General features: G+C 34.5%; 1 protein-coding gene across 5 annotated transcripts in view; it reads left to right on the forward strand.

Moving 5' to 3' along the window:
- The window catches only part of ATRNL1 (attractin like 1), a 513,588-nt gene that overhangs the window by 209,790 nt on the left and 280,551 nt on the right, over nucleotides 1-23,247 (forward strand). For all 5 annotated transcript variants that reach the window (XM_030487970.1, XM_030487973.1, XM_030487971.1 and 2 more), the window contains exons 22-24: nucleotides 2,861-2,955; nucleotides 3,596-3,674; nucleotides 4,882-5,039. In XM_030487970.1, the coding sequence (XP_030343830.1) occupies nucleotides 2,861-2,955; nucleotides 3,596-3,674; nucleotides 4,882-5,039 (332 nt within the window). The remainder of the gene's footprint in view (nucleotides 1-2,860; nucleotides 2,956-3,595; nucleotides 3,675-4,881; nucleotides 5,040-23,247) is intronic.

Consider the following 23,247-nt stretch of genomic DNA (forward strand, 5'->3'; position numbering starts at 1 on the left):
ACAACAAAAACAGAACAACAACTATCAACAAGAAACTCCAGGAAATCGTAGTCACACTATTTTAAGAGAAAATGACTTTAATATTTTTTTAAGCTTATGTGCAGAAAAGCTGTTCATATAATTGGGAGACAGGAGTCCCATGTCTACTCCCAGTTTTGCTTTATGATGGGATCTTAACTACGTATCGCTGCTTGCCTTTGGCTGATGCTCTGCATCTCTGAGAGGGCACAGTCTGGCCTTAGAAGATGTCTATGGCATTTTTAAATGGTAATTTTCCATATTTTGTGAGCAAATCAGCGATATCTTGTCCAGGAGGCCTGTCTACATTGCTTCTAGCATTTATAGCCTTTTCAGTAGCCAGGAATTCCATAGGAGCGCATGCTGTGCTGCTTGTCCACCATGCATTTACAATACGTGTTTGCACAGGTTCACACTAAAGCACTTCTTTCTATTTCATGGGATCACAAGTTGACCAGATCAGGAGATTTAGCATATCTGTACATTATTCCCAGCCTTTTGGCCTTGCTACTCATGATTATTAAAGGGTTTATTAATCCCTGTAATAGGGGTCAATCACTACTTGCCTTCTTTTGCTGGCCCGCTACCTTTAAATATGTTCTGGTGCGATGATTAATCTTACCGTTAAATATGTAGATAGAGTACAGTGTTACTAATAAATTCAATGGGACTTTATTGAAAAGATTTGCTTAGTTATCGAAGTGTACAATAGTAGTAATAATAAATGGGGTCTTTAATATTTATTTATCTTTTGCCTTCATGAGCATGCAAAGACCTGATCAAAACTTGTTACCTAAGACATCTAGATCAATTTATTCTTCTTTGAATAGTGGAACTGTGGTGTCTAATGATAGAGGAAGTGGACTTGTCAGCTTCAAAGGTCATGGTAATTCCTTTCATGTAACTTCTTTATCTTTTAATTTTCTTTCCACACAGTGTAAAATACCAACCAACATAACAAAAACCCCCTGCCCCAAAACATTTTCTTCAACTATTAAGACAATACAGTGGGCTATATTCATGCTTCATTGACCAGTAAGCCTTTTTTCTCCTTCTACGTCAGGCTTCCTGAGGGATACAATAAAATGTATTTTTCTGATGATGTGTTCCTGCAGAAAAGGTGATTGTCAGCAGTAAGCAAACTATTGAGTCTAACAAAAAGCTGACACAGCTTTCTCCTGTTTTGACTTAATCTTTCACTCTCTTTGTATTTACTGATTTTCTTTTTATGATCACATATTTTTTATTTGTAACACACTGTGTGTTGCTGGTGACTAGCAAAATACCATCAAGACAAGGGCTTCAAAATGGGGCTTCAGAATTGCTCACTAGGGTGTAGCATCAAAGATAACTTGCATCTGACCACTTTAACATGCACAAAATAATAAACTGAACCAGGTACTCTTACAAGTCACCTCATTTCTTGTGACAAAGGAAAAAACAGAATCTTTTGATCCCTGTAGAACCATAATGGTTGAAGAGTTAGAAAATTTATTCTGTTAGATCTGTATATATTTGCCCCTGTAACAGAGCATTCAAGGTCCATCCCCTGCACCAAACTCTGGTTCACAACTGTCTGTTGCAGAAGGATTATTAATCTGCTAACACAGTTTACATCTCTGAGGGCTCTGCTGATTATTGACTATGTGCTTGCTGGGATTCTACATGGCATGTTGATGAATCGCAGCAACAGCCATCTCTGGTGACTGTATCTTTTTCTTACATTATGGAAGTGCTGGAAACCTGCTTCACCCTGAAAAGTCCACTTCTACCTCTTGCCCCTGCAGAAAAGTTCATTTTCAGCCATTTCTGGTGACCCAAATAAGGCTTAATCTCATTCCTCCAACTTGAGGAACAATGCAATACTCAAAACTTATGTCTTCTGTCTGGTCCAAATCATTTTATGCTCCTTCCAGGAAGGGTTAAGCATGGTTTGGGTCATCTGAGGATGGCCCCTTCTCCCTTCTGCACCTATGCCAACTTTAGCTGGCCACCAAGGGAGTGCTGTTAGTGTGCAGTGACAGAAATGGCATGAATAGGAACTGATGGCAGACTCCATTCATTTCATAGGTTGAAAGAAAAATGGGCAGAACAAATGCCATTTTGAAGTGAAATATAATCTTTCTGAGTCAATGCTAAACTACCACTTGTTTCTCTTGCATGAAAAGTTGCCACTTACAAATTCTGTTAGAATTCTGTCAATTTAGAAAGGATGTGCTTCGTGGTTATGTAATTTCTATTCAAAATTCCACTGTGTCATTTTACTATTACCAATCCTATTTACCTTAGTATCATGCCTTCATGATATATAATTTTACTGTAGATGCAAGTTTTAAAACTGGTTATTCTAAAATGTGTTATATTAATGTAGGTGTACAGGTGTATTTCTATAACATAGTAAAGCATATGACTGTAAAAGTAAAATATTTAAATGCGTTTTGAACAGAATATTTGAATAATTACCTCTGAGTAAAATTAGGGAACTGATAACTCTCAAAACTAACAATACTTGATAGCGTACTTTGGAATGATTACTTTTCAAAGAATGACTATTTCATTATGTGTAGTAGTTGCTCTGCCTTCATGGTAGAATCTGTTTCTTAATATAGTTATTTTTCTTAATTTTGTTATTTTTGTTGCTGCTTTTTTTTTTTGGCTGCTTCAGGACATTATAGTGCAAATACTAAAGCAGCGAAATGCATTGGAATAATTCTGATACATAGGTTACTCCATGCCTTTTAAAATAAACATGAAAGGTAATTTTTTTTATGCTTGCATAAAATTATTAATATATTTACACTTGAATCTGTTTTATTATCTTTAATTTCTGTTTTGCCCACAGACAGCCTTTTGATTGATTACCAGTTTACCTTCAGCTTATTACAAGAGGATGATCGCCATCACACTGCCATAAACTTTATAGCAAATCCAGAACAGGTAAGAAAATGTTATTAACTCTAGACGAGTTTTGGAGAGTCATGATTAAGATTTCCATTACATTTGACCATGATTAAAGGTTTCCCAAGTGCCTATAAGGTATTAGAGATAGTTCAAATGTGTTTGAGGACTGAAAATTATTCCAGTGCATTCACTGCTAAAACTTTCTAAATGGTAGATGTACTTCAGAACAACTAATACTCCAAAAAATTATCAGCTGGTTTATTTTATTGTTCCCATGAATAACAAGTTTCTGTATCTTCCTGAGATGAATTAAAGGAATATACCCTTCAGTTAGGAAATCTTCATTAGCAGATGAGAAAAGTAATTTTTTGGACTGTAATTAAAATGTAGCCATTTGCCATGAACTTTTTTCTCTAGTTTTATAAAGAAAATTATTTCAGTGTTTTTATCACAATCTGAAAAGGTGGCTGGTGTGGTTATATGCTTACTTGAACCCTATTTGTACTAAAGCAAAAGAAAGGATTGCCTTTGGCTCTGAATTATTACCATTACTATTTATGTATAAAATGGAAAATGGAAGGTGATTAAAAGGCTGTTTTCAGTTATGTGCAATAGTTACATTCAATACATTCTGATATATTTTGTTAACTTCAATATATTTTCTTTTTTCATCTAGTCAAATAAAAATTTGGATATATCAATTAATGCATCAAACAACTTCAACCTCAATATTACATGGTCTATTGGTTCTACAGGTGAGGGTGAATTTTTGTTTTATGACCTTTCCCCATATGATTTCATGATCCTTTAAACTATTTTAACCTGATTGTCTCTTTGTTGCTAATTTTGATAATAAAACTTTACGAAATGTGTTCTATTGCCATTATCATTATGCAATTATTAATTATATTATTTAAGCCTCAGATGATAATTTGCAATCTGAACAAAGCTTCATTAACATGTTAACTTTCTCTCCTATTCAATTAAAATTACTTTGGTAGGAAAAGCTTGTAGTCTATTTAAATTTTTAAAATGACAGTGTTATGAAATGCTGTGATTTTAATTAAGATAAATTACTTCCTTAACTACTGCAGAGACTGAGATTTTATTTCTTTGTTTAAGTATTCAAGCTAAAAATTTAATTATTAACCTTAACATTGATATCAAACAATAAAGTTCTTCTGTGTATGCTGATAAAAGGAACTGCTTATCTATTTTTCTCCAGCTTTGAACCCCATTACTCTTCTTTGTTTTGAGAAGGAAGAAAAGCTTTATTTAGACAGTTTCTCTGAATTGGTTCTATTGACTTTCTGAAAACACATCCAAGGAGAAGCATGATGCTTAAAGTGGAATTGTTCTAAAACTGAAAACAAAAAAAGAAAATAAGGTTCAGAGTTTGTTACATAAACTCATGAATTTCTTCATCAATGTAATTCTGAAGTATTTTAACATGCTTAGTAAATTCTATTTAATCCTTTATTACAACTTAGCATAGTCATCCATGTATTTGCAAAAAATGATATATGTTTATTAGTAGATATGTTATTAAAGCTTTCATGAACAATTAAAACTCTACAGCAACAATGTAAGATGTAGCCAAATTCACTTTCAAGCTTTATTAACCTGTGAGGTTTTACTGAAATGGAATGTAAATTACTAGAGGAAAGCATATTATCTGTTTAGCTGACCGTAACAACTTTCTTCTAAAATTCATATCACTTCTATCAATGTTATAATTAATTCATAATCCTTTGAAACCAGAGTAACAGTTTCTACGAATTCTCTGTATGTGTATGAAATATGTCTAATATGCCATGTAAACTGTAATAAAGGGTTGTTAAGGTTGTAGGATGAATCAAAGAAATTAAGTTTCTTGTGCAAATTTACTTTGGCACCATTAATGTTGATGAATATTTGTGATAAATGTAAATAAGTCTTCTTTTTTTTTTTCTTTTTTTTTAGCTGGAACAATATCTGGAGAAGAGATTCCTGTTGTTTCGAAAGCTAATATTAAGGAATACAGAGATAGCTTTTCCTGTGAAAAATTCAACTTTCGGAGCAACCCAAACATCACTTTCTATGTCTATGTCAGCAATTTCTCCTGGCCAATCAAAATACAGGTTAGTGTGACTGTTTTGTGCTGTCGACATGTCGACATCTTAGCTTTACATTGAATTTCATGTTTTCCCTCATACAGAAAGTATACAAATAGTATTATTTGCATGCTGTGTTTTTTGTGTATAAGAATTAGGACGCTTTTGCTTATGGTAGTAAAGTTGACTTGAAACTGTTGATTTTAAAATCTGAAGTTTAAATTATTGAACAGAAATGTTTATTTGTGATATATCTTATGCATTTAGATGTATACATAAAAGAAGGCATACGAATACGTATGTGTGTAGCTAGATATTTGAGTATAATCTTTTGTTAATCACTAGGTTTCTTAGCCTCTGTTTTTCTTAAAGGTTGAGTGTCTATATTATATAGCAGTACTACCAACTTCAGTTACACTAAGTATATTTGGTTAGAATTTATATTCTTCTTTGACTTCATTGGAATCAATTTCACTGAGTACTTTCTGGAGCAGTGAGATACTGTGCAGTGACAGAGTCAGAAAAATCAATGCAATGATGATTGGTTCCCGCCCCCCCGAAGTTTCAGCAATATTTATATAGTTATTTATTTATAAACATATTTATAAATTTATAAATATAATATTTACTATTATGATTTATTTATATATAAATCATTTCTATATTGATTATATTAATAATATATAATATATTACATATTTATAAATATTACAAGTTTATTTATATAGTTACCATTACTATAGTTGCATTTCTAAGTACTGCATCCCCTGCACCAATCAAGGAGCTTGTTATGTGGATTACCAACTTTTGGCTGTAGCTCCCTTATGGAATTAATTCTTAAAAATAAAGTTGTTAAAATGATAATAAAACTTCATAATTCCTAATGATTTCTCAGGAGACCAGAATAAGCTCAAAATACTTGCCAGTTAACTCCAACTATTATGCAGAATTCCATTTTGGTGGACCCACCTCCTAATTTTTATAAAATACAGAGCCTGTTGCATATATGTAAATATAAATGATAAAATCATCTGCTGAGAAGCCTCCTGGATGAAATCAGTCATCTTCTAAGCAAACTGGCAGATAAATATTCCTGTCTTGTTACATAAAGCTAGGGTTTTCTTAACCGTACATGAATGTTAATGTAAATATGTGTTACACAGTGTTGAAGGATGAATTTATTAACATTTATGCATGTACTAGTTTCTATAAAAAACCACAACAAACAAACCTTGAAGGTTAACTGCTTTCTTTTACTCTGCATATTAGGGGTATTTTTTATACTCACCAATCCCACTTTCTAAGCACAGGACAACTTCAATTGCCTTCCTAAACAAATGCATGAAGCAGTTTAAGCTGTAAATGCATTACACACTCCTTTCACCTTGAAGATTAGAAGGTGTCTGTGTCATGATTGTAAGACAAACATTATTAAGGTGATGTATTCCTAACGTGCAACTCTGTCAGATGGCAGCAGATTTCAGCTCCTTCTTGTGCTGTTTCCACTGCAGCATAACACCTTAATGGTAATAACATATTTTAATGCATGATAAAGGGAATCCCTGATCATTGATTAAATCCCTTCTTTCCCCCCTTCCCTCTTTTTTTAATCAGACTTCTCCATAATTAGATTTTTCCTAAATTGCCACAGTTGCACAGATTTTTCTGTATTTATTTTTGAGGCACATTGAAATTCATCAGTCTGGATGATTCTGGATCAGAGATAATGGTGCTTGAGTATTGCATTTTTTCCATGTACTGCTGATTTTTCATAAAATAACTTCTTCCATCTAGAAATTAAGTAATTCCAATTTTATGCAGCAGAAAAGGAACACTGAAGTCCAGTTATGGAAACTGTTTAAGGATTTTTATTATTGTCCTTTATATTCGCCTTCCTAAATCAACAAGATTATTATTTAGCTCTGATGTGGTTTAAGCTGTCATTTGTTTTTTCCCAAGGAAATACCTGAAATTTGCGTCATCTATATTGATTTCTTATGTTTGGTGCTCTAACAGTAGATAAAATCTTCAAATGATAAATGGACTAGGGAGCTTTTCAGAGGAAACAGTTTAGTTTTACTTAGTTAACTTCAGGATTCTGTATAGAATAGATATTTAAAAAAAAAATGATGAGCCTTGCTATGACTTAGCATTAACAGAGGGAAGTCATGGTTCATCCCTATCCAGAGGCTGAAGTTTCCAAGGCCAGTACTAAGTGGGATCACAGTTCTACTAATTATGATCTTTTATGTCTCTTAGCATACCAGATTTCACCTTCCCAATATGCAGAAGTAATACCAGTCTATTACTGCATTAGAAGGAATCCATTTAAAGCATGATAATTATTAAAATCCTGATGTTACTGTTATACTGATGAAAGGACTCTGATGATGGCTTTGAGTTCTGATTTGAAATGGGGATCTCTTCTAGATGGTCTCTGAATAAACTTTCAAATGGTCTAGAAAGTAGTTTCCTGAATTAGTCACCTTTGTCTTTCTATGGTGATTAGAGAGTTAGCAGTCTGTTCTAGTGCAGGCTTTTGGATGTCACAAGAGCTGGCCTATACATCTGGTCATAGACACAGAACTATTTGCACTGTAATCCTTTCCACTAATGCAGTCACGCTGCCTTGGTCAGATCATGCTGGTTAAAACATAGTGATATTTTATATCGAGTAGATACTGAAGGTTTCATTTAATCCTGTTAGAGCTAAGGAAATTACTGTGACTTCCTTGAGAGTTATTCTGTTCATAGGAATAAGTAAGATAGCAACATGAAATTTGGCACATGCCTTTTACATAATACTTTTGCAGACAACTAAGTGCTCACTTCAGCACATCTACCATTTTTCAAATACAATCTGAGTACCAGTCTCCTGCATTTACATTATTCAATGTGACTTGTCAAGAATTGATTATATAAAGAGTAGGTTCCTAAGGAAGCAGAAATAGCGACCTTACTACCCTTGTAACTGATATTTCAAGTTGTGTTGTTGATATGCATTTCATCACTCCTTTTACACCTTCTCTTACACTGGCACTGGAGCTAAGATTACTTGTGTCTTTCTTCATTGGGAAGGTTTGGGTGCTGGTGTCTCATTATACAAGACATTTAGTTTCATTTTCTGTCAAAGTCACCCATATTAGCTCTATTTTTGCATTCAGTTCTTATCAAGATTTTCATGACTACAAGGAAAAACTGTACATCCCAGCAGGTGATTGTTTATTTGTGTAAATGGCTCACAGTTATTCCTCAAGTGCTTTTATTATGCATGTTACATATTCACAAGCTTGGAGGATTTTTTTTTCCCCAAATTGTAATAAATCCCTGATGATTCTAACAGAAAGTATCTTCTTTGAAATATGATTTCCTGACTTTGAAAGAAGGCTATATGATGGTTGTGTCCATACAACAATTTCCTGAAGATGTGCTGGTCTGTGATAACTCTTCACCAGCAGCTACCCAAGGACCCATTTTATTTTTGTCGCTGGTGAGCCTAATGACTTCAGAGTACAAGTTCTTCAGCACTGGATAGCAATGAGTTACTTGCCAACCATAGAAACTGTTCAGGAAATTTTCAGTTTCAGATTAAATCCTGCTCTCTTTAAAAAATTGTACTCTAGGTTCCTGTTGCTCAGCACCCTTCTTCTGTCCATAGTGGCTATGGGCACACAGCTTGGTGTTCAGTTAGTAAGAGAGCTCTGCAACCCTCAAGGGAAAAAGATGCATTTAAATTTCCTGATGCTAAAAGCATTTTATTTAGCTATATGATCTCTTCTTCCTTGACATCAAAGGAGAAGCAGAAATGTGACATAGTTGTATAAGGGGTCATTAGAAAGATGATGATATAGGACATCTTCAGCTTAGAGCTGTTTCCACAAATAGGCTTGTTATCGGGTGTAACATGGACAGCTACCAGTTTTTCTCAGACGTATGTAATAGTTATATGCTGGCACATGAATGTTGGGGTGTTTTCCTGTCGAATTATTGGCAGAGTTTATATCACACTTTTTCTCCACTTCCTGTAATGCAGAGTTGACTGGAAAGTGAGGATAAATACAGATCCTTAAGCTGAGCTGTTCCAGACTTTCATAGGCCACAGCAGTTCATGCATCTTTTCAGAGGAAATCTGTATAAAGTATTTTTGTTATTAGAGGGTTCAAGTGACCAAGTGAGAGGACATGATTTATCATCCCTACATTTGGCAGTCCCAACCTTTAGGTGTTCCATGTCTTATACATCTGTTAAACAGGACTCCATGAGAAAATGCTGTTCTCTAAATTGGCTAGATTGCTGAACTGAATATGTGGCAAAGCTACATAACTTGTTTCTGCTCAGTTTTATTTTTTTTTGAGAGTAGATGTAATTCAGACTCGACTGCTAATGGAATTTGAAAGCTGTAATGTTTACTGAAAAGCAGTAATTCAGACTGTAGCCAACACCTCAAATAATAGTCAGTGGTCCCTGAAGTAGGAAACAGTCATAAAGATTGGGCTTCTGACAGCTATTAATAACAGCAATATTAATGACAGCAGTAGCAACATGTTCTTCACTCAGGAAACTAATTTTATGGCCAGGCATTTTTGTCATTGAAGCTGCTAACAAAAGTCTTTCCTTTTTTTTCATCATTTTCTCCCATATTCTGAAAAGTAGCAAGTGCATAGGAAGCAAGCAATTACCCTTAAAATGCTGTCCTGGCTATCTGGTTGATGTACTTGTCTCTAAGGACAGTAGTAGCATTCCTGCTTCTGGATCAGCTGCTGTATCTCAGTATCCTATACCTCTTTATAAACGTCAAACTTGTAAGTCTGATCACAGTTTGTGCTTGAGCAGCAAAATTTTCTACATGATTTAAAGCCACATCTGAAGATAACTGTTAGTTCCTTTCCTCCCTATAGTGTAAATGAAAGATTCACAAGTGTCTGAGTTTTAGTTGGGAGGGTCAGTTTAAATTATAAGGTTTGACCTCAGCAGCAAAGCACTGCCTGGTAAAATTAGGTTTGTATTTAATGAAAAGAAGCTTGTTACTCATTTTTTATCATAGAATAGTTAATCTAACATGTTTCCAGTTAATCTAACATCTTTCCACAGCATAGAGCAATTACCGTTACAGCAAAGTTAGACATGATGTTAGTGTACATGTAGAATGCACAAATGTGTTGGAAGGAAGGATTTTAGTGATTCTTAAACAAGCCTACTGCAAGCTTTAGTAGCATAGTGTTGGGTTCTTTTTTATTTTCTGCACTGTTGTTTCTGAGGAAAATCATCTTTGGCACCCTGTATTAGTGTATATGCCAGAACAGAAGAATGAATTATGGTGAAGATTTACATTTTATTTGTATGTAACACAACAAATAATCAAAGCTACTCCATACATAAATATTTAAGAGATTACTATTTTTTTTTTTTTAGGGGAAACTAGTGTTCTTTTAGTTTACTGGTTCCTGTTTCAGAATTGATTTTCCTTCCCCTGTTAATAGCCTGTCTGTCACAACTGAAGGAGGAGTGTAATATAAATCAAGAAACATATTTACCCTTGTAATAAAATTTACTGTGTAGCATAATTTATTTCAGCTTTTTTTGTTTTGGAGTTCATTTTGGATTTTTAACATTACAAATGACTTATGTTGTAAAAGCTCCAAGAAGTAAAACCTGTCATTGCCATTAGAAGTTAAAACAGTAGCACAAATCTAATTACTAAATTAACAAATAAAAATCAGAGCTTTTTGGATTTTAAGACCTTTCCGAATTTTGCAAAGGTCATGATTCTGGATTCTTTGCTTGGAAAGTGTATATTTATCCACATGTAGCTATGTTTGCACAGAACCTATTCCCATCAGTGACTGCACACCTAAATCTAATCTTTGTGATTTATGGAGAATGATTCAATTTCTAAGTGCCTTAATGGTTTTCATAGAGGCTGCTGAGTAACTGCATATAGCTGTGTGTGAAGACACTATAATTCTTGAAACACTAAACAGGTATTGATGATGAAGTGGATACATTAGCTTCCAAAATGACTTTGATGTTTTCTTACAGTAAATATAACACCCCTTTTAAAAAGAGGTTTGAAATTAGTATAGCAAGAACAAAAACCTGGGGAATGCACTGAATTACCATTTAGTTACAGTTCTGCAAGGAGCATGAAATTCTTTATGAACAGAAAAAAACCAGGAATAGAAGGCATCTGGCAGTACAGGCTGGGTTAGTTTATAGATGGCTGAGGTACAGCCTAAAATAGGAATATATCCTTAGCTTTGGTTTTCAGTAGGGATGATGATATTGATCATAGTGTAAAGTAAGGATTAGTGATAATAATGATAAATAACAATAACAACAGCAACATATATTTATGAAAATTATCCTCTACAGAGTTGGAAACAAAACTCAAGCTTAATGTGGTCAGGTTAGGCACCAGGTAATATCCAGCCTTGAACACGAAGGAAGTGACATGTGAAACTGCAGGGCCAAAAGCAGAAAGGTGGGACCATGAGACTGGAGAAAACCAAACACAACTTTGTAGCTGAGCATAGGAAGGAAGTGGTTCAGGTAACCACAAATTTAGGAGTATGCAGTGCTTTGGAAGAGATTTTGAAGGAAAGTTAAACTATAGTATTTAGTATTTTGTCAGGTTTTATCTAGTGACTGTAAGTATTAAATTAGACAGTAAGGGAATTAACTGATGATCGTAAAGTAGAAAATGTAGATGTGAAAAACCAGATTTCACTAACATAATGATACATTTGCACTTGGATAGTCTGCCAAAGTGGCTCATTTGATTACCTTTCTTGGCATGGCAGAGTGGAAACATTTAGTTTGTTTGATAGAAAAAGCTTTGGAGATTTCAATTTTTATCTTGTATAGGATTGTATGTTATATTTGATTAAAATATATAAAAAGATGTTGTCATTGTTTCTCAATTCAATGTAAATAGAATTTTTGCTCTAGAATTAGTTTTAGAAAAAACCAACTCCACTAAGGGAAGGAATTCAAAATTCTTTTAGAATTGAAATCAGTGGGACAACAGCGTGAAGGTAAAGATTCTTTTCTTTCACTACTAGATTCTAAAACTAAGCTCTAATCTGTTTTTCAACACATGAAATACCATTATTAAAAATTCTCTGTCATAGTTACATTATTGCAGGTATAAGTTTTACATGTATAATTATTGCATTACATAAAGTAGTTGAAAATTAGTACTCTAAGGTGGACTCTTACACTAACTGTGATTACCTTTGTTCTTTCTGAGGTAATCAAATGTAATACCAGAAGCCTACTGGTTCTTGTCTCGGAAAATTAACTATCATAGAATCACAGAATAGTTAGGGTTGGAAAGGACCCTAAGATCATCTAGTTCCAACCCCCTGCCGTGGGCAGGGACACTACACACAAACCATGTCGCCCAAGACTCCATCCAGCCTGGCCTTGAACACTGCCAGGGATGGAGCATTCACAACTTCCTTGGGCAACCCATTCCAGTGCCTCACCACTCTCACAGTAAAGAACTTCTTCCTTGTATCATAGAATAGAATCATAGAATGTCTTACTTCCTTGTAGTTGCAAGGCCAATTGCGTGGAGAATAAATCATAAGACTGTATAATATTCCCGAAAGCTTAATGTGCCCAAATCCAATATAGCATTTTCCAAAATGCTTCCTATGAATCCTGAAATGTTGCTAAAATGAGGAGGTCTTTTCTAATGATTAGATTATACCTTTCGTCTTTAATAAATAATGATAGAGCTGTTAATATTTGTCTTAAAATATACCAGAACGAGATTGTCAACCATATTGTGCCCACTTCTACACCCCTAAGATAAACTTAAATGCTAATTTCATTAGTCTCCCTGGTACATTTCTTTTTCCAGTCACCTTAGAAAAGGTTCAATATGAGCCACCAGAACATCTGTAAATATTTAACATAGTTGATATATTTCTCAGAAAGCAGAAGCACTGTTAATAGTTCAGCTGATGATTTAGAGGAACCAAACCACCTAATTAAGGGATAATTAGTCCTCAATGATGCATAGTTTTAATTGGCGTATAATTTGAATGTCTGAGATAAGAACTCCTGTAACTGATGTGCCAGTTGTATAGGCTTTTCTTTTCCAGACAGATCAAGGCACCATCTACTGGTAGCTGTATATCAAAATAGAGATATATAGATATGCTATTTGCTAAGAAAAATTATCTCCCTGTGATGTTTAGCAAGTAGATATTGAGATTTTTTTCCCCGTAATTTCCATTTCCCTTATCTAGTTTATGAAGTAAATTATAGTTAGAACATTTAGAATGAAATACAGAAAAATACTGCTTAATGATAACTTTAATTTGTTCAGGACTTTTGATTAGCTAAAGGAAAATAAATCAACTATTCCTCTTGGGAATTTTGTGAGGGAACATACGACAGGGTATGGAAACATGTTTCTTTTAATAATAAAAAAAAGACTTTCAAAGATTAAGATTCGCCCTGAAGAAAACATCCATGCCTTGGTGAACCGCAGGGGCCTATAAAGGTTGTACAGAATGGCTCACACACAGTCAGGGTAATTTGAAAGTAAATGTTTGGCTCTTAGGGAATCAGAATAGAAATAGGAAGATGGTGGTAGGGAATAGATATTTTCATCCCATATAATCATGACTGTCAGCTCTAGAAACCTTAGTTACTCTCTCAAATAAGGATTTTATAGATAAATGTGAACAACGTGCAAGATTTCCGTTACTCATATTTTTGTTTAAATTTGGATTTGTGCCAAATCTGTGGTTTTTCAAGATTTCTTAACAAACAAAATGTCAGTGGCCCAAAATCGACTTGAAAATTCCAACATAAGGTGTTTGTGAAGTAGGCTTCTCAAGGACCCCACATCTGCTGAGTAACAATGACAGTCTCGCCAGCCTCATCAACATGATTGTGGTCCTGACACTGACAGGAGTTTCAGGTTTTCGAGTTAGAGCAGCGTTTGGTTTTCCTACGTCTTGTCTTTGCTGATAAGGCTGCTCTGAACTGTCACTCAGAGCTGCAACATACCTGGCCTAACTGGATCCCCTGTCTAAGATACAAAGCAGAGCTCATTTGCATCATAGGATGGTCCTTCAGCAGCAGCAGTCCTGTGTCCCATGACCTCAAGGCTCCAAATCTGACCTCTGAGCACTGAACCAACAAGGTATGTGATGGTGAGCTATCTCTGAGGCAGTGACCCTGGAAACAGTAGTTTCCAGCTCTAGGTAAACTTGACAGCAATGACTGGAGTGCTACCTTAGATTAAGGAGACATTTATGCTTAAAAATGCTTATTTTAGTGAGTCGGTGTTTTTGTGACACTCTAATGTGTAGGAGTTATTGTAGTCACAGATGAAAAGAGTTAAACTTTATATGTGCTACTAAAAGACAATCTTTGAGAACGGAAAATAGTTGCCTTTGGCACTTCTTCAAAGGTGTTTCTGCTGTGATGAGATTTCATGTATACCTCTATTTTTTGCAAAGCTAGATATTAATCTTTTAACTATATGGCCAATGTATTAATTTCTGTGATGAAATAACAGAATTAAAATATTAGTCAGTGAGACTCCAGGATTTTCAAATCCAGAGCCACTCTGTAGTTCCTCATGGGTTAACTAATGCTTATATGGTTCGAGCTGGGCTAACCAGTGTGAAGATGTGAGGAAGTCAAACTCTGCAAATGCTGTTCCTGAGAACCAAAGAAAGAATAGCACAAAGTTGGGCAAATCACAAGAAGCACCAAGATCAGCTTAGACATGCAAACTTGACTATTAATCAGACAGATATTGGGAAGCTACTTCTGTTCTTTGTTAGGTTATAGTGTGAATTCTCACTTCTTTAGACTGTGGCAAAAGGATGCTGGAGCTCTGATTCTGTTTTCATTGTGAAATGTTGACTGTTAGTTTTTAATTTGAAATGCTTTCAGGACCTTTAAATTGTAGTAATTATGTAATTTTAAAAATGTCTTGAATTCTTTATTATCAGGAAGTGAATTGCATATATTGTGAAGAAACAGGAAAAAAAAAAAAAACCAAAACTGTTTGGTCTATATTAGGCAAACACATTCTGTGCCTTCAGGGAAGTCATACAAACAACTAACAGACATAGATAGCCAGATAAGCATATTAAACAAGAGGGTGGAGAGCTTGCAGGTCATCTGCTTTTTTTAAAATCTAGAATCTGGCTTTAAATACATTAGTTACTTGTCATTACTTTTTCATGTAAGCACTTGATTTCATTGCTACCTTGGTGTTATGTCTCATAGATGATAAATCTAGAAGGGGCTGCTGTGATCATATAATCTGAAATGAGACATAAACTAAAGCATAGGCTTTCACAAATTAATTGCTGTTCGAGCTAGACCATATATTTAAAAAGTAAAAAAGAAAAAAAATCAGTCGGCTTAGGTATTTCTAGAAATGGGATATGCACTAGACTCCTGCTAATAATTCTGACTGTTAATTATTGCCACTGTTGAAGAACATGTAATTCACGGTAAGTGTAGCTTTCCATGGGCCAATCTTGAAATACAATGTAATGCTAGAAAGAGCTTCCTCCTAGGAAGAATATACTGTTGTAAATACCATGTACTCCGTCACCTTTTCTTCAGCTTTACTCCAGTCTTAGTGTCATTCTCATGGCTTTTCTTTGAACCCTCCAATATTTAAGCGTCCCTTGGGAATTCTTGATGTCAGAACTGGATGTCTGTTTCCAAACATGATGATATCTGTTTCGGATACAGAGTTAACATTGTGCGTGAGGGGGCAGAAGAAGGGTGTTTTCATCAGCTCCTCCATGGGCCACACTGTGCTGCTGAAGGAAGCGAAGCAACCTTAGCATCACTTCTCCTGCTCTTTCTTGCGACTCCAATCCACTCTTTTCATTACATTCAGTATTTGCCTCTATACATCCGGGGTCTCCATAGCCCTTTCAACATAGCATTGGGAATGTAATGATTATCTACAATAACCTCAAATGTTTTTCAGTGTCACTGAGTCCAGAATAATATCCTTGAGAATGATCTTCATTCTTTGATTCCACATTTATACTATCAAAGACAGTTTTTATTACTTTTACCTTCCCCTTATCATCCTTGGATAATGGCTCAGTTAAAGTGACCTGTTATTTTCACTTTCTTCCCTCAGCATGCCAAATAAAAACATATTAATAATGATACTGTTTTCTTGCCAGTTATTGACAAAAGCTTTAAATAACACTATACAACAAAGATGCAATAATCTTATTGTGCCTTGCATTAGAAACATATCTGTAGAAATGCAAATCTCTATTTGCAATTATATTTCACATTAGTTAGAGTTTATTACATGCCATTTTGAATTTGTATTATTCTAGTTTCTCACAGTGGTGCTTTTGCCAGAAGGATTAATGCAATCTCCTTGTATGTATAAATAGTAAAATATGCAGAAGGAGCAAAAGTTCTGTTACTTGTATTGTATTACTATGTATGTTGTTGCGACTGGGTTAGGAGATGATCTTTGTAGGCATGAACTGGGGAGTGATTCCCGTGAAAATGTATAAGAACTGCTGGTTATAGAATACTTGCTTTGAACACTTATATTCTTAAAGTTGATAAAATTATTTTTTAGACCAATATGCTCTGCAAATTTTGCTGTTGTAGTCCTACATTATTATTTATCTTGAACTTTATTCATAGTTCTAATCTTTCCTTTTGTTACCTCTTGATGAACAAACCTTACACAAAACTGGAGGAAAGTGAATCTTCTGCCTTTCTTTCTTTCCTTTTTACTTCTCGTTTCGTGATATTCTCATTTTATTTTCTTGTCTTTTCATTTTATTATATCCTTTACTGTGACAAGAAAAATACGCAAGACTGACATTGTTACAGATTGCAGTCTTGTTAAAATTGCTATATTAACCAGCAGTCCAGGTAGTGAAAACCATTCAAGCTGTCAGATATTCTCAAATGAGTGAAATAAAAGCTGTTTGTATGTATATAGAATCATCATTACTGCTTTGTCTCATAATACCATCTTTGTGCAGGCTTTGAATTGTTTTCATTTAAGGTAATTTTATTTTTGTTTTATTCTTATTGGTAGTGTCTGAGAAATTCTCTGCTGTGTACCTATGAGTTTTACAGAAATTACTAATTTTCACTGATAGCAAAGTGTTTGTATTAATTATCTCTAATGGAAGTGTTTCATATTGGGTTTCTTCATCAAATGAATATAGATATAGCATAAAATTCACTTCCTGTGGATAAAGACGTTCTGAGTCTGAGAAACACAGAATAGTTTTATGTTGGAAGAACCTCTCAAGGTCCCCAGTCCAACCCCCTGCTCAGAGCAGGGCCAACTTCAAAGTTAGATCTGATTGCTCAGATCCTCTTCCAGTCAATTTTTTAACTTGTATCTCATATTGCAGTTTATGTCCATTGTATCTAATCTTCTTTCTGTGCACCTCTGGGAAGACTCTGACTGTATTTTCTTTGCAACACACCCATTGGGTAGTTGGAGATGGTGATGAGATCCCTTCTTTGCCTTCTTCTTAAGACATTCAAAGTTAATGACTTACTAATTTACTATGTGGTAAAATGTCAGCTCAATGAATTTACAGAAGACATTAAGATCAATCCCAGGAATTCAGTGCAATTCAGTACATTCTCCGTGAAGTCCCTCAAACTCCAACAATTTAAAAATAATTAAAATTATAAATCTTGAGGTCATTATTTAAAATACGAAGTTCAAGAATATAAATACAAGATAGTTTAATTTGGTATTTATATAGCTGTTAGGCATTTTGAGCTCAATATTTATTCTTGCCTTCTTGAGGAAAAAAAGCGTTACTTAAATGGCCATTCAGTAGTCTCCTAAAACAGAATGAGATGTGGCTTTTGCAGACACTAATTCTAATAATCATAAGAACAAAATGTGTGAACAGTGTTATCTGAGATAAATGTGATTTTAAATTTTACCCATGAGATCTTAATTTTTCCCTCTTGGAGTTGCTTTTTTTCTAACAGTTTTAAACCAACTTTTTGGCTCTCCTTTCTCACTGGGGATGTATTCTTGCAACACACATTAACATGAGCGTGGTGTAACTATTACTGTGTCCATGCCAAAGGGAAGGCATTCAGTGGCATACTTGGTCAGCTCTTCAGTGAGCAGATGTGTGTTTTGCCCTAAGTAACAGGTATATTAGCACTCTTGTGGTGAAGTCCCATGTGCATCAGTTAGGACAGGCTTTTCCTTAGCTGCTGCCTTCTCTTTAAGCATTAGAAAAGACAAAGTGCTATTTAATTCACATCATACCTGTATTACCTACTGTAAGCTGATAATGCTTTTTTTTTTTGCTTTTTTTTTGTTTTTCAGTGTTTACACTGGTTTGGGGGATTTTGTTTGGGGTTTTTTTTGTGTTTTTTTGTAAACTAATAACACTTTGTTTGTATTCTATGGGCATCAACCACAGAACTTCATTTGTTTTGAAAATCGTTTTTAAAGCTGTATTCATCTGTGGTAAGGCTAGTGGTGGTAAAAAATCAATTGCAACTGTATTATTTGCAAAGTAATCAGTTAACTTCTCCATTCTAAGTAGAAGAGGCATCCTGAGGAGCTGGAAATTTACATTAATCTGATATGCTTGGATCTTGCCTTTGTTTTATTGTAAAGACAGATACTCATCTCTACCTTTGAATTTTATTTACAGTTCATATAAATAAGGGCTACTTGAAAACATCTTGAACATGGATGTAATCACCCTGTTCTTTTGACAGTCCTTTGATATCTTTGGTCTTATTTTGGCTCTTCTTATGAACTGGGCATATTTAAATGAGGCGTTCATCTTCTGTGTTAATTATTTTGACTTGATCAGTGTCTCTAACTATGTGTTTAAAGGAAGTTTGGAAGGGAAGCATACAATAACTTTTCAGTCCTTGTTTTGATGCATGCTAAGTATTATTCTATCCAGGATTAATTTCCATTATTAATCTTGCTGTTAAAATAAATTTTACTCATTTTTTTACTAACTGCTGATGCATATAGTAGTTTACAAAAAGTGGAGGGCTGAGAGTTTCATGTGCTGGGGTCCAAGTCTTGCAAACTTTAAATTGGTCTTCTGACATGGCTTACGGCCAGGAGGATCTGTTTCCGTCATCAAGATGATGTTACCTAATGTTGCAAGCAAATGTTTTTATGAACTCATCCATCTGTTTTAAAGAGGAGATTTCCTCACTATTTGAATTTAAAATATTTTCACAAAGCTCCTTTTATTTCCACAAATGTGATCATTCACTCTATATGTAATTGTTATTGTGCAGTCGTTTTCTGTGACATTAGTAGCTTTTCATTCTTCCTGATGTTTACTCCTTTTTGTGTATTTATACATGGTAATCATGTTCCCTATCAGCCTTTGATTTACCCCGCTAAGCAATCTCTGTTCTTTGCCTTTCATAAGATTTTCTGTTCCCAACCTGGCCATCCTAATGGTTCTTCACCTTCAGTTTGAATCTATCTTTGAATAGAGTGACAGTGCGGTGAACAGTTATTAGTCTGTCAAGACATCATTTTGCAGTTAGAAGATTAAATTGCACAGTACCTTTGTTATCATTACAATTTTGGTTACTCCATTAAGATGCTTCACATTCCATTTCTGTTTTTCTTAATGCTTGGCTGGTATAGTTTGGGGAAGTTGCTTTAATGGTGCTTATTGTACACCTATTATAGTAGCTAGATGTAAAAGAGTCAGGACTTCTGATTTAAATAAACAAACAAACAAACAACTCCAAAACAAAAAGCCAAAGAAAAAACCCAGCATAATAGTTTAATATGAAATAAGAAACTGATCTAATTTAAGGTGACAAGTTCAAATAATATTTTAGTATGATAGAATTTAATCTTTTGAAACAATCAGTGAGAATCCGTGTGATTAATTGCAATGCATAAAATCCTCATCATACGAGTATCAATGTGAATTTATCCTCCTGAATTTGCAAGTACTCAATCAGGTCGTTTAACAGAGTTTCACCTGTGGATGCTTTCACATACTTTATCATTCACAGTGATAAACTGCATGATATTACGATATTAAACTATCAGTTTCTGTTCAGGTCCGCTTACATACTCTCTCCATTAACATGAATGCTGATTTACTGGGGTTGCACTCACTGTGTGGATGAATTGCTTTGTGTGTGATTTTTTTATTTCTATGAAATACCTTACTGTTTAAATTCTTGCTCATATTTTTTAAACCGATTTTCATGATATTTAAACATTTCATTTGTTTAACATTACCTTTGTTTAACCTCAGTCACTGGTGAAATGAAGCAAATTATGGAGGAAGGATTAGGTTTTTTATTTTTGTATTTTCAATTTAAATTGATAAATATACAAGATACAGTCGTGACAGTTTACTAACAATATGATAGCAGTTGTGCTAAGGTTAATTGTGTTTTCTGTCAGAAAGAAGTTAATGGTAAACGGCACATTTACCATTAAGTCTTTGCAATAACTTTTCTATAGTTTGCAAAGGGAAAGAAATTCAATTTTTATTAATGTTATAAAATACTAATAAGGTTTTTAGAGCCTTACGAAACTTACAATGCAGCAAAAGCAAGTTGTTATTTAAATGATCATACTAAGTAATATTACACTTTTAAAATTCTGTTGCTGAGCTGACACTTCTTTTGTTAATATTGTTCAAACAGTAACTCAGGATCCAAAGAGAATAAAACGAAAATGAATACAAAGACATAAAACAGGACTAGTCACCTTGAAGAACAGTGTTTTAAGTGAAACTTGTAAAGCAGTTGCTCCACTCAGCTTTTTCTGGTTTCAACTTGAGAGTTCAGAGGATAGTAAAAATTGCAGAGAGGTCTAGAAAAAAATGACTTGAAGAAATACTGAAATGGTTTCACTTGTTAATCTCATGAAGGAAAAATTTAAAAGAGTGATACTGCAGTCAAGCAGCTAAAGATTGATGATGATGATGGGAAAACGAGCTAGAAGAAGAAATGGGCTTAAATATCAGTAAGAGATATTTAGTTTAGACATGCTAGAAGGAAAGGTGGCACAGGTAACTTCTGAAATCTTTAAAATCAAAGGTTTAAAAAGGAAATTCTATAACCATCTATCTGGGTATGTTTTATTCTCCTTTGGGAATGAGGTATGTTCCATTTGTTGTATTTGCTGTGCTTTTGTTATATTTTCTGTTATGTAATATTCTTTTTTCAATATTCCACTGGTTTTTCCTTCTTGATGGGAAAAATTCGTAACAATAAAAGTGAAGTGGCTCCATAGGTGTCATCCTAATTAATGAATGAATGAAATTGTCCTTCTCATGATATGACAGGCAGATTTCCTCCTAGTCATTCTTAGCAATTGAAGAGGGAAAACAGTAGTGGGGATGAAGACTGTTTACAGTTATCTCTGAAGTTGATAAGAAGGATCAGTAATTCTCAATTTTTAACAAGTGTTTTGTAGAAGTAAGCAGTGATTACTAGAAAACAGTCAATGGGCTTCAGAAAAGGAGGATTGAAATGGTCCGTTTTTCAGCTTGAAGTTTTGCGTGAACGTTTTAAAAACAAACGAAGTCGGTCTTTTACCAATTGACTCTTCTTTCACTGCCAGTTTGTTGACATTTGGAGCCCTTTGCTCCGCAAGGAGTGATAATACAATTGGTCTAGTACATACTCTTTAATTGAATTGACTATTTTGCCCTGCTGCTCAGGGAATTGATAAATTGCTACAACCTTCTGTTCTGAAAGTTGACGGGTCTTTTTGTCATTTGTTTTGGGAATAGAAAGTAAGTATGAAAAAATAGCATTCAGAATTGGTTAAAGACATCACTGAATTTGTTTTGACTAATGATATCATTGCAGTCTTATTTCTGTGAAATATTTTAGGAATTAATCAGTGTTTACTGTCATTTCTGCTTCTGGTTTAATGATGTAGGTAAAATAAACCTTCATATTCAATATGCCACTACTGGTAGAATATAACTTGGTGTTTGGAACTTTCAATAGCAAAGTTATTTCTTTGAGCTGAAAACATTGTTAAGGAGAATGTTTTTCTTGACCTCAGAAGGTGACCATTAATAGTATTTTTGTAAAAGGCAGTTGACCTACAGACACCGTTTGAATGACATTTTATTATTAAACAGGTTAACCAAAGTTCCTAAAATTAGTCAAGAAAATACAGCTTTTGTCAAAATAGGATTTTGTTTTCCAGCCAAATCAATATTTTTATTGATAACTGCTAGTGTCATGCACCCTTCTTCACAAATACATTTCCTGCTTCTCAAATTCTGTAAATCACAGATCATAGCTGAGTAGCACTTTTAAAGTCATCTAGGTGTTTGGATGCTTATTTTCTGGAGGGGTTGGGGCATCTGGGTGCTGTCAATGGCTTTCGAAATATCAGCCAGTATTTATCTTCTATTTTATTTTATATCCTGTTACGAATAAGTTCTTTCCCGTTATTATGAAGGAATGGAGGAAATTAAAGGGGTTGCTTTGCCTGAAAACATACATTGGGGAAATAAGGGTGCATCCACATACTAATCAAGCATAAGGCGGAGTAGGTTATTCTTGAGTGACAACTTTCTATTCTTGAAGCACACCAAAGAGGGTGAGGTGGGAGGAGCAGAAAAGACAGAACATGTATGTAGTATCTACTTGAGAGGATTTGTTGCTGACACTTCCTTTTTTATCAGTTTCATGTCATTTCCTTAAGTCATTCAGTCCTGTGTTGCAGAGAGGTTACCCATTTATGCACTTATACAATGGGACCACCATCATTTGCTTCACAGAATCACCGTATGGGTTTTGGAGAGCTCTGTAGTTTAGTGTGTCCTCTGCAGCTGAATCCATGGTTGGGTATACTGGGGGATTTAATATCAGACTACAAAATTTACATACAAACCTACTTTTATGATTTTTTTAAATCTACTTTAATCCCGATATGTCAGTAATTTATCAGTTATTAGTCAAAAACATGCCCTAGTCAGCATGAAAACATGATTTAGTAAGTGATGGAAAGAAGTCTTTTCTTACAGAAGAGGAAGCTCTGTTATGCTGCTGAAAAGAAAACAATAGCTTTCATTCCTTTTCTCAGTTTCGCCTGGTATTTTTTGTTTTGGTGGTGTGGAGTTTTTTTGCCCCTGGCTCTGCTCTCTGTGTAAGTACACCTTACCCTGCCTTTGTATAAAATAAACAGTTCTTTACTGTGAGGGTGCTGAGGCACTGGAACAGGTTGCCCAAAGAA

This window comes from Strigops habroptila, chromosome 5, assembly GCF_004027225.2.
Source record: "Strigops habroptila isolate Jane chromosome 5, bStrHab1.2.pri, whole genome shotgun sequence".
In the NCBI taxonomy this organism is placed as follows: domain Eukaryota; kingdom Metazoa; phylum Chordata; class Aves; order Psittaciformes; family Psittacidae; genus Strigops; species Strigops habroptila.